The 14,456-nt window shown below is 54.6% G+C and overlaps 4 protein-coding genes across 4 annotated transcripts; 1 reads left to right on the top strand and 3 right to left on the bottom strand.

Annotated features, from left to right (window-relative positions):
* Nucleotides 1-310: 310 nt before the first annotated feature.
* MRS44_002972 (uncharacterized protein) lies at nt 311-2,176 on the bottom strand (the record flags this gene model as incomplete). Its single annotated transcript, XM_065623030.1, has 2 exons — nt 311-1,774; nt 2,054-2,176. The coding sequence occupies 2 exons, from the start codon at nt 2,174-2,176 to the stop codon at nt 311-313; spliced, it is 1,587 nt and encodes a 528-aa protein (XP_065479102.1).
* A 1,279-nt stretch (nt 2,177-3,455) lies between these two features.
* Nucleotides 3,456-4,886, top strand: MRS44_002971 (uncharacterized protein; the record flags this gene model as incomplete). Its single annotated transcript, XM_046278261.1, has 1 exon — nt 3,456-4,886. The coding sequence occupies one exon, from the start codon at nt 3,456-3,458 to the stop codon at nt 4,884-4,886; it is 1,431 nt and encodes a 476-aa protein (XP_046137083.1).
* A 232-nt stretch (nt 4,887-5,118) lies between these two features.
* On the bottom strand, nt 5,119-6,511 carry MRS44_002970 (uncharacterized protein; the record flags this gene model as incomplete). Its single annotated transcript, XM_065623029.1, has 3 exons — nt 5,119-5,975; nt 6,034-6,214; nt 6,272-6,511. 3 exons carry the CDS (start codon nt 6,509-6,511, stop codon nt 5,119-5,121), a joined length of 1,278 nt encoding a protein of 425 aa, XP_065479101.1.
* Nucleotides 6,512-7,529: 1,018 nt separating this feature from the next.
* MRS44_002969 (uncharacterized protein) lies at nt 7,530-10,900 on the bottom strand (the record flags this gene model as incomplete). The annotated part of the gene is made up of 12 exons (XM_065623028.1): nt 7,530-7,564; nt 7,623-7,728; nt 7,782-7,866; nt 7,914-8,018; nt 8,067-8,294; nt 8,350-8,667; nt 8,844-9,071; nt 9,116-9,245; nt 9,323-9,803; nt 9,855-10,037; nt 10,096-10,364; nt 10,411-10,900. 12 exons carry the CDS (start codon nt 10,898-10,900, stop codon nt 7,530-7,532), a joined length of 2,658 nt encoding a protein of 885 aa, XP_065479100.1.
* Between the last annotated feature and the right edge of the window lie 3,556 nt (nt 10,901-14,456).

Below are 14,456 nucleotides of genomic sequence, written 5' to 3'. Positions count from 1 at the left end.
CCATGCATGCATGACTGGATGAGCACTCGAACAAATAAACTTGATAGAAGCGGACGAGATATGAACAGAGAAAATCAATCAGGGGCCTTGTGCACACATGTTGCGGCAAATCAATTTGGATATCATTTCGTCAATGTGTAATAATGTGCTGCTCTCTTCAAGCAGCAGACAACTGCAAATATCAACGCTCCCGTCCCTTGAGCAAGACTCGAATTTCTCAAAAAGGTTTCCCAAAACGCCATCGCTTATGCATTCTTGTTAAGACGCAAAATCGCAAACAGAAAAGCAGAGGTATTAACAGGTGGGTGGTTTACTGGCTCCCCCGATATTGGTTCATGAATTGTATAGCCTGGTCCATTGGATATCCAATAAACACAGGTCCCGTAAAAATCATCTGAGGCAAATTGCTCGTCCCCTTGGTCATGTCGGGGTTGATAAAGGCAGGTTGTGGTGGTGTTGTGGGTTCTGGAGGAGGCGCCGTCTCCTTGACGGGCGAAAAAGATCGTGATGGTTCGGCATCTTCGAGTGTAACGGAGACTGGTGGGTCATGCTTGATGGATGGGGGCATTCCACCTAGCGCGGCAAATTTTGTGTGGTCAAATGGGCATTTCCCAGGCGTATTCTTTGTCGGTGTTCGAGCGCTCCTTACACTCGGGATCGGACTCGGCATGCGAACGGGTGCGGGCGGCGGAGAGAGCGGGTGGTTGTCATCTTGTGTAGAGGGATCGTAGGGCGGAACTGATATTCCCCATGGCCGGCTCGGAGACTCTCCTACACGCACTTCCCTGAACGGTCGGTCGAAGTGGCCCTGTCGGTCGCCGTCCTCCTGGATCGGTTCTCGAGCATCATTTGGATCCGAGTTCACGCTGACGGCCTGAGCCCAATTCTCGACTCTTTCATTTGAAGGTTGTGCCACATCACTCGGTCTCGTCGGATCATCCTCCGCCTCGGGTAGCATGGGTTGATGAAGTTGGCCCAGTCCCTCAATCATGCTCACGATGTCGCCATATTTAGAGTCTATTTTCTTGATCTGATCTTCGTCACGCTGGTATCGGCGGAGGCAAATTTCATGGCTGCGAGGAAGTTCATGCTTGTGCGTCTCAACATAGTGGGCAATCTCGGCTGGCGAGTGTTTGTCCATGTATCGGATGGGGCATTTGCCCGTCGACGAGCCATTGGTACGGGCTTGTTGAGACGTGGACTCTGCGTACATGGCTGCGCAGATGGGGTCCATAGAATGGTGCGGTGTGGTGTCTTGCACGCCCTCATCTTGGTCCCCAGAGCCGCTCGCCGTGGCCGGCTTGGAAAACGGGCATTGGAGATGGCCCTTCTTTCCCTGGACCGTGAAGTCTTGTTCTAACGCCGTCGACATCGAGGTAGCGACGTCCGAGGCCTGAGACGAGGCCTCTCTGCTAGAGCCTGTGGTCTTGCTCGCGTCGCCCAGCGAGGCAAGCTGGTTGGCAACTCGACGTCCGTCGCGGATGACGAGGGCAATCTGATGTTGAGAGCCGGGGTTGTATGACCGTGGTAGCGGTACAGGCAACGAATTATCAAGTGGAATATACGGAGGGATCTGGAGCTTAGCCAGGGTATCGGCTATCTCTGGCGCCGCCGGGGCATATTTGTCTGCCAGGTACTGGAACTTTTTGCGGTCTCGAGTCAGCAACGAGGACATTGAAAGATGAGATGAAGTGCGATGTAGAAAAGAAGGAGGGGATGTCAGGTCAGAGTTGGTAAAAGGTGTCAATCTCGGCAGCTGGGAGCTGCTCTTGATCTAGAGCTAATGATATCTCATCATGCTGACTGGGGGGTGCCGACAGCTCCGGTATCGCCGAGCGATCTCCAGAAGCTGTTCGGACTGGGCAGGGAAGGACGACAGGGAAAAGCCGGATTGCGTGCGCATAGGGCGGCTTGGGTAGGCATGCGCATATGGGCAGAGGAGGATTTGCTTTGAAATCAACCGAGGCGGCTACCCCAACGCGTGCGTGTGTGTGTGTATGCGTTGTAGAGCTCCCCCGGGAGAGTGGAGGAGCCGCTAAAAAGTCGGACTCACCTGTTCATGGGCGAAGCGCAGCTTGTGCTCCAGGACAGTCTTGCGATCCGTCAGTGTCTGAACCTCATCGGCGAGGGCGTTGAAAGCATCTGCCAGCGTGTGCGCGAGGTGAAGATACTCCATGCCCTTTGGCCGCGATGGATGAGGAGGAGAAGAAGGAAAAAGAGAAGTATTAAAAAGAAGAAGAGAAAAAAAGCCAAGTTTTTGAAGGGGAGGAAAAGGGAAAGAGATTTGCCAGGCTTGAAAAAAGGCACCGAAGAAGCAGGCGAGCAAGTGCCAGGGCGGAGTGGGGAAGGTTGGCGTTGATTGGCTTGGTTGTTGCTGTGGGGACCTAAAATGGAAAGGAAGGTAGCACTGGACGGCGACCTCTTGCCAATTCTTTGATGCCCGGGGTGAGGAAGGAAGGAAGGAGGGGGGGCTGGTTTAAAGGGGATTTTTTAGCTCCGAATCGACTCGGATCTCAAGTCAGATCTTCCGTCGTTGAATCGGCAGCGAAAAGAAAGATGCGGCTTAAAGGCAGATGCGACCCTGTTTCCCGGTCGTGTTCATGCATTGTTCATGTGACCGACACCTGACAGGAAGGAGAAATGTCTGAGACTGCGTACATACACCTACGTATGTACCGGCGCAGAAAACACGCGATTATCAGATCCATCTCCGTGTCTCGGAGCCATCCTGGGCCGAATCTCCAATGCTGGTCGGATTGTGGAGGTGGAAGTGGGCGCTTAATACCCCGAGCCGAGGGACACTCAGTCAGTCACTTGTCAGGAAACGTGACCTTCTCGAGTAAAGCAGGTGTCAGTACAGTATGTTACCTTATTGTGATTGTCATGCCTGCCTTTGCTTTCATATCATGTCAGATTTCCGAATAAGTAGTGACGCTTCGACCTGGAGGCTGTCATCTGAACCCTTGTAGTGGTCATTGTGACCTCGCTACCCTGTACATGTCACCCACTGGCAGCAACTCGACTTTTTCCAGATCTAACCAGGTTGTTGATAGCGAATAACATGTTCCTATCGTATCGTCAAATGCTCTTTCGCCCGTTGGTTACCCAGAAATGGCTACCTCTCGATAGTCAACCTGCAAGTGATGCTGCAGGTCGTTCCCCAGAGTGGGCACAAACAGCGCTGATACAGTAGTAAACAGCGACATACCACCTGCAGATTGTAGATAAACACTGCGCACTGCCAGCACATCACATTGGCAGTCAATTAGCTGTAGCTGGCCCAGACTCGTACAAAAGAGGCCTTGATCAGGGCTCAGTTGCAGAGGTCTCACCGTGTCCAACCTCCTGCACCCACTACAGCAGCTCCAGATAGCAAGTATCATCCGCCAAACCCCACCATCAACCATCTCGGCGTCACCCAACTAACAACACCCGTCTCAATTACACCGCCCATCATGCCTGGCCCCGACGTCCTCACCATTCCCCCGGCCAAGCTCATCAGCAGCACCTCCCATGTCCTTCCCGGCCAGCTGAGCGTCACCGAGTTGTTCTTCCAGGTGCCCCTCGACTACACAGACCTTGAGGGACCCTCCATCACGCTCTTTGCCCGCCGCGTTCGCAAGTACGAGGCTCCCATCTTCCCACCCGAGGATGAAGAGGACGGCACCACTGCTGGTGATGCGCCAAAGCCTTACATGGTCTACCTCGAGGGGGGACCTGGCTTTGGCAACCGGGAGCCTCAGGACCATCCTCTCACCCGCCCCGCCCTCGCAAAGGGGTATCAGGTCCTCTTGCTCGACCACCGTGGCGTCGGGTTGAGCACTCCGGTGAGTGCCGAGATGCTGAAACTCGTGCCCGGCGGTCTCGAGGGCCGGGCGCGGTATCTCGGCCTCATGCGTCAGGATAACACGGTCCGTGATTGTGAGGCCGTCCGCAAGTGTCTGACCGCCTCATGGTCGGCGCCGAAGCAGCCCTGGTCCATCTTTGGACAGTCGTACGGAGGCTTCGTCGCACTGTCTTACCTATCCATGCATCCAGAGGGTCTCAGGGAGGTCTTTCTCACGGGTGGTCTTGCTCCTGTTGGCAAGAGCCCTGATGAGGTCTACAAGGCGACGTTCCGACGAGTGGTGGAGCGTAATGAGCAGTATTATGCTAAATTCCCCGAGGATGTCGAAGCCGTTCGTCAGATCGCCAAATACATCGAGAGTAAAGATGGAGGCGTTCCTCTACCCTCTGGTGGCTCACTCACTGTTCCTCGCCTCTTGACAATGGGTCTTGCCTTTGGCGGCCATGGGGGTTTTGACAACGTCCATTCGGCTATTTTGCACCTCAAGTCCTCTCTTGATCAGTTCGGATTCTTTACAAGGGCATCCCTTGTGCCACTAGAGGGCTGGAATCCCTTCGACACCAACATCATCTACGCCATCATCCACGAGGCCATCTATTGCGACGGTCCCGGCTCGGCTTCTTGCTGGTCGGCTCACCGTGTCGGCAAGACCCTTGAATCGTTCCCCTGGCTTGACCCAGACTTCTCTTCTGCCTCGACAACCGGCCCGCTGTACTTTTCGGGCGAGATGATCTTCCCATTCTTCTTTGAGACATACCCGGAGCTGCAAGCCCTGCGCGAGGAGGCTGAGCTGTTGGCGAACCGTGACGACTGGCCTGCGCTATACGACCAGGAGAAACTCCGCCAGAACAAGGTCCCCGTCTATGCCGCATCCTATGTCGAGGATATGTACGTCGACTACGATTTCGCTCGAGACGTGGCCAAGCTGGTCAAGGCCAAGACTTTCGAGACAAACGTCATGTACCACTCTGCCCTGAGAGCCAAGTCGGAGGAAGTCCTGCAACAACTGTTTAGCCTGAGGGACGACGTCCTCGATTAGAGATTGGATATGCTGCCACTGATGTAGAAAGGGAGGGGAGTCATCATAATATGCATCCATGTAGCGACCTGATAGATACAAAATCCCACGGGTCTAGACAAAACAGCAGTGCTGCTGACTGCCGGGCACAGTCTTCACTCCCCTTGATACCTGAGTCGAACACCACCCATGCCGTAACGATGCCAAGTTCCTCTCATAAATCCTGCTGCTATTTGCCCTCCATCCTGTTATGCTAATAGTAGGGTATCGTCCTCTCCAGATGCTGCCTTTCATTCTCATATGCTGTACTCCCCATTTCCCCTGCGTGTTCCATCGAGGGAAAGACCGCCACCCCTGAGATGGCATCGTGCCTCATGACTGTTTCCCTCAGTATCGCAGCAGCTAGCTCTGGGTTGCTAACCAGAAACTCGCTTGTTTCCTCTGGCGCTCGTTTCCACAGCAGGGGCTGGAGGAAACCCACTCGTGCTAGCACCATCTTGAGCAAGGGATCGATCTCGGGTACGCCGTTGTATAGCTTTTTTGTCAGTTGCAGAACCTCGGTCTGTGCGGCATCTGCCCCTGCCGTCTCTAGCATATCGACACACGAGCGCATTACGGCCTTGCGAAAGTCGTCCATGAGGAAGCGGTTGGCGCATATGTAGACGTCAAGGTTGAGCTCGTAAGCCAGCAGCCATGTCCGCAAGTCCTCGCCCTGGATACGCACGGGATGGTCTTGCAAAGGCGGCGGGCCGGCCTGGACTGGTCGGTAGGGCACTGGCGGCGGATGCCGCCCAGGAGCCTGGACTCTATGCCCTCCATTTTCGCCAGGGAACCGGCGAGCACCACAGTGCCAGCACATGGCGAAATCCCGTCTGGCGAGGCATCGAGGACAACCGCACCCAGGTCGATGAACACCAGGTTGCTTCTCCTGGCTCCGGTCCGCGGCGGCTTGTCTAAGCTGCACACGCCGTCGGCGACGATATCTCCACCCCGGCCCTGGGCTACCTGAACTCCGTTCTGAGCCAGATGAATTGTCAGACGAACCTGAGTCTGAGGCCTCTGCTGGTTCTGGGGCTACTTCGACGCCTTTTCCCTTGTCGATCCTTGGTTCTGAGATAGCGTCAGCTTATCCACACCAGACAATGAACAGCGAACCTGTCTTACTCACCTAGGGCACTCGCTGCTGGCCGGATAGGTTCGAAGCGACCCTCGTATAGGAAAGCGACTAGAAAGTGAAATATCGCAGGGTCCTCTTCGGGCAGGTCAATGACTTGCTCCTCAGCTTCCCTGAATTCGCCGCAAAGAGCCTTCCGAAACCACTCAGCCCGGGTGAGGATATCTTTGTGAATCTGGGGATTTATTAGCTCGCCTCCTCTGTCACATCTGCTGCTGGGTCATGGACACACGTAGAATGTCTGGATATTATTCAAGGGTCCGACCCGAACTGGTACAGGCGGGGACGAATACCGCCCATCCACGGAGCTGATCCAGAGATCTTCGGATGCACTGGGGAGCTTCTTGTCATTATCTTCTTGGTAGTCTCTCTCGAGCACGACGACATTGGGCGGGCCCGAAGGCGCACTCATGGCTTCGGCTAGGGTATGGACTGTCACGGTCGTGCCACCGGCTTCAGTGGCTCGGGCCATCCTGGCGATTCGATTCCACGAAGATGAATCGAATCAAGTGGAGGTATATCCAGTCCAGTCTAGATCCAGGTGAGCGCGTAAGGGACCGCGAGCGCGGAAAGAAGGCTTTACAAGTAAGAACCGGCCGGAACGCTGGCCGAGCAGAAATAGTACAGTAGCAGTATCTGCCTGTAGGTAGGCAGACCTTCACTGCTCACCCACGCACCAAGGCGCACCAGCACAACCACACACACACGCCGTGAGCACACCAACCAACGACATGTCAAACATGTGGGTGCTTGGCGGCTTGCCAATGGCGAGGCGCAGCCCCCAACCTCTATCTGCCGTTTTGCGCAGAACAAGTATGGCGCCGACGCCTACAACCTTGTGCACCCGTACAAGGCGACCAGACAATTTATGCGCATACCGCATTGGTAGATCCGCAAAGGCAATATGCAGCCAGCCCGGGCGTGGCCGCCTGGCTACTGACCGCATCGTGTGCCCGTCCTGACACTCGCCAAGGATCCATGTACTGGACAGCAATCATCTTGGATACCGTGGGTATTGTACAGTACTGTAGGTGGCCACGCCTGGGTCCCGAGGGACTTGCAATACCGAAGATCGCGTCTCCGTCTCCGTCTCCGTCTCGCGTACAACGGTTCCCTTTCGGTGTCGGATGTTCCATCCATGCTCGGTGACGTGAGCCTTCACGCACATCTGAGGCCCACGCCTCATTCCGCCGCCCGAGCTGCCAGCCCGGCCCATCCACTGTGCTGCATGCCATCACACGCTGCATCCAAACGACCCATTTGCCTGAGGCCTGGCTTCCTTCGCTGTGACTCTACTCGCGACCGGCGCAATCATCAAGTCCCACAATTGGTTGCCTGGGCTTTGGTAAAGTTTATTCATCTCATCATCGAGTATATCTTGATTCGTTAATGCGAACAAGGGAAGAATCGACATGCTGCGGGAAGGCAATAGGATCGCCATCATGCCTTAGGTACTGTAGACCAAGAGACACCGACCCACCGAGAGGAGCCTACTCTTCCTCCAGTTCAGCCTGCATCTGGAGCCCTTCAAAGTGCAACAGTCAGTATTACTGCAGAGCCAAGCAGGCAGAATGGCCACTTACTCCAGATCTTGTTGGCGGCATCTGATATCACCTTTGCCTTGACCATCAGTTTTTCTTCGTACTTGTCGTTGTCTTTCCCCTTTAGTCGGATCTTGTTTGGCTGGGCCTGAGAAGTCTGAGCATTGAATCATCGATCCAAGCTGGATCTGATTTCCTCACCTGCATTAGCACGGGGAGCAATTCCGCCGGATCTGCGTTGGCGATCGTAGCGACAGTTCGAAATCCATTCTCCCAAAATACACGACTGTGCCTCGTTAACGTCAGCTTCTTCCCAAGGGGAAGCCCACTTACGCTGTACGACTCTTGATAAAGGGGATCTTGGCCAGTGCCAACAGGTCAGCTCTTGCGCCAGCAATAAGTCTGTCTGAGAAGTGGTCCAGGGCTGCGGCCATGACACTGGGCTTGGTCAGTTGTGCAGCTTGATTCAGTTTGCGAGACACCTACCCCCATCCCATTTGCTCGCAAAACTTGATCATCCCCGCAGCGAAGCCTTGACACGTCTGCGAAAGGTTCTGGACAGTCCCGCGAGGCACGTCGTATTTGCGTGCCACCAGGTGTATCGGTACCTCATTGCAGAGGTCTCGCAGCTGGAGAGCAAGGTAGAAACGGCGATGGACACGAGCTAATTGCTTCTCCTCTGGAGTAACTTCTCGGAGGGTAGCACCTTGAGCCCTTGTCGCTATAGTTAGTATGTGAAGCTGTATGGGATCCATGTAATCCGACTCACAATCTAAGGATCGTGGTGGGCTTGATCCCCAAGAGGCGTAGTACCCGCAAACCACTTTCGTCGAGACCCTCCATCTCATTTCGAAATACCTGCCAGTTTACCGTGATGCCGAATTCCTGAACTGGCGTAAATGTGTAGAGCACATGCATCTCCCCATCCATGACAAACGCCTGAAGCGCTCGGCTGAGCTCTTGGTGAACGAAGACGCCGTCATCGGGGTCAATTGCCGATGCCACAATAGCGTTGCCAAGTTGCGTTGCAGTAAGCATCGAGAAAGGATCACGCTCCACGAACCCCATTCGCTCTATCTCTTCCAAGCTTGAGGTGATGCACTCGTTGACAAATTTGGCCGAATGAGTATGGCTCAGCAGTGATTTAGAGAAATAGTCATGGATGGATTCATGGCTCGTTGCTAGGCGGATGGAGACAACCTCTAACAGTGCGCTACCTTCTGTTAGTGAATGGGCGCACGGATATCTGAGCACAGGACTTACCGCTGGATGCGACGGTTTTCAGTGTTGAGGCAGCTCGTGACTGGGGGCAGCTCGGCATTCATGAGCTCTACAACCTGCTCAAGGTCGTTTTCTCGACAACACAAATATGTCTCCCCGATAGGCGCCTTGCCTTGCCTTCCAGCACGCCCACGCATCTGCCTGAGCATGGACGGCCCAACAAACTCGCGCCCCATCCGGCAGTTGTGAAGAATTACTCTTCTTGCAGGCCTGGAACCGTTAGTGAATCATTGGAGCCGGGGAGGGAAACTAACAGATTGATCCCAGCCGCAAGGCTGCAAGTGGCGACACAGACGAGAAGAACCCCATCATCATATCCCGCTGCAATGAGATCCCTCTCTTCAGTTGTTAGACCGGCCTGTTTTGTCAGAAACGCTTTGACTCCTTTTGTTGTTTGGGGTTCTCACATCTGATAATGTTAGTAAACAAGACTCATGAGTGAAAACAGATCCATGACATACGATGAAATGCGACTCCATATAGCACCGTCTCCTCCAGCACTGGATCAATGCCGGTATTTAAACTTCGAAGCTCGCCCAACAGATCCATTCTCCTATCGACAACTTCGGGACGGAGCTCATTTGGAGGAGGCATCGCACGACTGATCCATCGAGCATCCGACTCGCACATGCCACGGCTGCCAGCAAACACGAGGGCACCAAAGCCAGAAGTTGCAGTCTCACAAGCGAGCGTGACGACTGTATTGAGAACCGGATCCCGAAGTTCCTTGTGCGTCGATGGCTCAACCCGCCTGATAGGTTTGGTGAGCGACTGTGTTTGGGTGGGCCGATTATTTAGCTGTGCCGCGGTCCTTATGAGACTGCTGGTAGAACCCGCGGGATAGACATTTCCGTCATATACTAGATGCTCCTCGATAGGAACAGGTCGGTAGCGAGTTTCATAGCAATGTCCGTCCAACCACTGAGCCATCAAGTCCATATTCTGCCGGGAAGTGTTAATGAAGCTGCCTTGGTCGGAGATGTAGTTACGTACCGGAAGTGTGGCGCTCATGCCGATGATTTGGATAGGCTGCTCGAGACTCAGCAACTTGGAAGCAACGAGCTCCAGAAGATATCCTCTGTGCTCATCGTCAACCATGTGCAACTCGTCAAGCACAACTGCTCGAAGCTTGGTGATGGAGCAATCATCAATTGCGGTGTTTACAAGCGCATTCGCCTGGTTCATTGTTAACCATTTCCAAGCACCGGGAAGCGCAGGCCTGGGGGTGACCGACCTTTTCCAGGGTACAGACGCCAATGTCAAAATCTGCCCATGTTGCTCGGACTTTTCCACCCCCAAAGAAACCAACGACACGGACCGTACCTTCGTCTGCTCGTCGACGCCAGATGCGCTTATCGTCGTCGATGACTGTTTCGGTCGCAAGGCGCAATCCCTGCACCACGCTTCGAAGCCATCGAACTTTCTCTTGAACAAGAGCCACATAGGGCAGAACAAGAAGTGCCTTTGTGCCCTTTTCTTCCAATATCCTCTTGAGCATAAGTACTGTCACCATTTAGTTTCCGCCCCTCATTTCCAGCATTCAACTCACCATCAGCAACCAACGACTTGCCACCACCGGTGGGGGCGCAATAGACAAGATTTTTCTCTCCTGTTAAGAGGCCAGGTCCCTTGAGGCAAGATTTTTGCCATGGGTATATTTGCTTGATGCCAAGAGAAGCAAAGTTGTCCACCAAATGCCGCGGTAGGCCATATGTCGGGTGGTTCAGAGCCAACTCGGGGTCGTGAGAGGCTGTAGGAGTCGCAGCTATCGATCTCCGTTGAGAATACTCAGAGGGTCCCACTCGCTCGTCGAGGTTCACAATGCGACTAGGAGAGATTCTGGGAGGAGCACTGGGTAGACTAATGGCTCGCTGGAATTGGACAGTGGTCCGAGATGCGGATGGTCGGGGCTTGTGATCATCTCCGGTGTTGGATAGACTTCTCTTGTGTCCGACAACTGATGTGGTAGCGAATGTTGCCTTTCGATCATGGGCAGCTTCAACAGTGGTTGTGTGCATCAACCCTCGTATACTTTTCATCGTGAGCAACAAGACAAGCCAAGGACAATGAAAGCAAACGAAAACAAGAAATCAAGAAAAAGGAATGGACAACGGCCACAAACATCTCCAGCTACTCCGACATCAAAGAAAGATCCTCCTTGAAAAAGGTGACGTGACACGCGCGTCCAGGCGTGTCAGGAAAGGCAGGCAGAAACGCGATGTCACGTGGGCGACAGGTGGTCAAGGGAGGACAGGTTTGCGGTCTGGGCAGGTGCGCTTGAAGGCAAGAGCCACTCAAACGCGGGGCGTTCCTGACACCACACGACAAGCTGCAGCCGATTTGCAGGGCTCTGGCTGAGTGGTGCCCCGCGGCAAGATATGGCGCCGTGATTGGCCTGCCGCCGGGAATGAACCCTGTGCGGTTCTCTCCGACCGCCCAGCATAAACCTGTCTCTTCGGTCGTGTTCCTCGTCGGTAGCGCCCTCGCATCCATTGCGTATTTGTTAGGTCGGTGAGACCTCGCTGAAGACCCTTGGTCAGGCTGTAGGGCTCGCCGACTTGTTCACTGAGCTGCGGGAATATTGTGCGAATCTCGAAATCGTCCACAAAGCGACTCGCTTCCCCGTTGTCCTTTAGTTGTGGTTTGCCAACGCAGTGCCTTGTTCCTTGGTACCTCGCGGGCGGCGTCCCAGCCATGCGGCGTCATGCTTGTCTCTACAACGTCGTGCTTAAGTCACTTTTTAGACGACCAAGGGAATGGGCTTCTGTCTCACGACCAAAAAAAATTTCCCAAAATTCATTCCTCTGAGATTTTAATGCAGCATTTACCTTGCACTCAAGATTGGACCGAGAAACTCATGCTTTGCCGAATCGAAATGTCGTCGCCCATCAGCTGCGCTAGAATCAAGTACCTGCTGGCTTCCATACCTCCCTCCTAGCCCCACGACCCTTCACGTTTTTTGAGGGGCGGGGTTTTGGGGGTGCCATTTCGATCCATTGAATCTTGATTCGACGACAACACCATGCAGACCACAGCGTAGTGCAGCATTCTCTGCAGCCCTGGCCCAAGCCAAAGGGCTCCCGCTCCCCTCTTGTAATTGTTGTTGATGAAATCGTGCTGTAAAGTAGAGCTGGCAGCAGCGATATGCCAGATGCACGCGTCTCGGCGCCTACTCTACCATCGGATCGGCTGATCGCTGGGCCATCCACCATCCCCGAGACATGCCCGCCGTCGCTTGTCCTGACCATGATCCATGCCCGAGTGGTATAATGGTTGTGTGATTTAAATGCAATTGACCCAATCTCACGGACTTGGGCCACCCATGCTGGGTCAGTGATCGAACAACCTACTTACCGTACGCTCTGTCCCTCCCCTGGGGAAGGGAAGGCATTCAAGAGCCTCATCCAAGTATCTCGGCTGTTCTCTGGCGAGCAAGCTCAGGCCCTGGCTCAGGCGGCCGGCTAAAATGACTGGCATGTACTACAGAGGGCGGATTCGACAGGACAAATGAAACGTTCGTGTCGACAAGGCCTAGCTGATCTTTGCGGTCGCCTCTGCCAACGTCTGGTAGATTGCGACAGCGAGGGAGTTGAGACATTCCCAGGCGGGCCATGGTACGAAATGGTTGTGGTCCAGAAAAAGCCTGTCCGAACAGGGGGGAGGGGCGGGGGCGGCTTCAAGCCCAGTTGCATGCCACCCTCCATCCATCCACCCTGGGGCCACGCCAGGCTTTTCCAGAGAGAGAAGAGCGCCAGCGTGGGAGAAGAGCAGGACGGACGGGGACCTGATAGGGATGGATTGACGGGCTCTCAGTCAAGTCAAGACGGACAAGTGCTGCGTCTATCTGCTAGGGCGGGCGGCATGTCTTGGTGGCTTCTAAAGAAGTCCCCCAAGATGAGGTGGACTCCATCGATGCAGTGGATGGATGGATTGGATACGTACCGGCCATGGATGGCTGGCCACCACTCACTCACACTCACACTCAAACTGACTGCAGGCAATGGAAGTGGAAGCCAGGGCCTCGGGGGCACCCATCCAACCGGAGCCCCGGCCACGCCGGTGGAGCTGGCTCTTTACTACGCCAGCTCAATCCTTAGCCCTATTACCGACTGCCTCCGTCAGCTTCCACGAGGATCTCAACATCATCACCGCACATCCGTTTTTCTGGCGCGAAATTGGCCGGCTCTCGAGTCTGGATCTAGCATGGGTCCACGGATGCTTGAGGGGAAACGCCTAGTGCTACGGTAGGCGGACCCTAACAGATTGGCCCCATGCCGTCGGTAATGGTTCGCTGTCTATAATGCCAGCCCTTCCTTGCTTGCAGCTTAAAAAACTCGACAATATTGATGATTGTTGATGCGTGTCGAGGTAATGATGCAAATGGAGAGCGATATTTCGGACCTGTTTGGCGAGTACGGGCTGCTGGAAAGGCTCCTTTCACCGCGTGCCGTGCATTCAAGGCACCGGAATTGAGGCATGATGAGATGATCTGCGACCATGGCTTCTGGGGGGTGGTGTGCCTTTGCTCGTCATTGCCTGTGACTCTGTGTTAGTTGGTAGGGGAAAAATGCCGGGATGACGACAAGGGTCTTGGAAAGAGAATGGGGGAGAGGCAGCAAGAGAGAAGCAAAGAAAGGACGTGGGCGTTGTATATTAACGTCATCTCAGTCCCGCCTCCTGGCAAAACAACCAGAGTGAGAGGGCGCAACCGCTATCGCTTGTTGGGAAACATAGGTGATGGGACCTATGGAAGACCCCCGGCTCCCTGTCGCCCTGAAGCAGAAGCACAAGCACACAATGGAGGTACGGGGGGCTTGATAGCGACGACTCCGTTGACAATGATTGAGTCGAGGGAGGGCGTGCAAGGGTGTGCGAGATGGCGACGGATGACTTGGCGCTGCCCCATGCTCCTTGTCTAAGCTCACATTTTTGACAGGTTTCGCCTGCTCCTCTGGGCGAAATCTCTTGCCGACCAGCGCGAGTGATTGACTGCACCAGCGATACAAACCAGAGAAGCATGGTGCGTAGAAGCCATCATGGACGTCGATCTGGGTTAAACGGCGCATGACGAACTCGGCATGGCACGGGCATGGGGGGAACTATCATGGATGGCGGAGCCGAAAGGTTGTCGAATCGAGAGGGAGGGCTTATATCCATGGCTGACCAGCCCAAGCAGGCACCGCTAGGTTGCCCCCAGAAAGAAGCACGTTCGTCTTTGAGCATCGGCGGCCAGAGAGACGATGGGGCAAAACGCACTTGATTAGGAGCGGAGGGCAAGCAAGCAAGCGAGACGAGACGAGAGGACAGCCCGGCCATATTTCGTACGTGTCCCGTTCCCCTTGTCGACGGACATGCTCGAGATCGCCTTACACCCATCCATTGGGGTTTTGGCGAGTAGAGATTGTTGTTGTCTAGGTATGGCCCATGCTTGGCTGCGCTGTGACGACCTCGGCCGGCATCGCGAGATCTTGGTCGGCCACGGAATCTTCCCACCAAAAAACAAACCGGCCGTATCGTCCATGGAGGCAGGCCCGGTCTGGTGGTGACCGGCTCTGTAGTGGTCCTCTCCCCGGCATGGTCTGCTCTTATGGGAGG

The sequence above is a fragment of the Fusarium solani genome, assembly GCF_023522795.1.
Source record: "Fusarium solani strain SB1 chromosome Unknown bctg00000001, whole genome shotgun sequence".
Lineage (NCBI taxonomy): Eukaryota > Fungi > Ascomycota > Sordariomycetes > Hypocreales > Nectriaceae > Fusarium > Fusarium solani.
The sequence above is the reverse complement of the archived record's forward strand: the minus strand, read 5'-3'. Positions and strand labels throughout refer to the sequence as shown.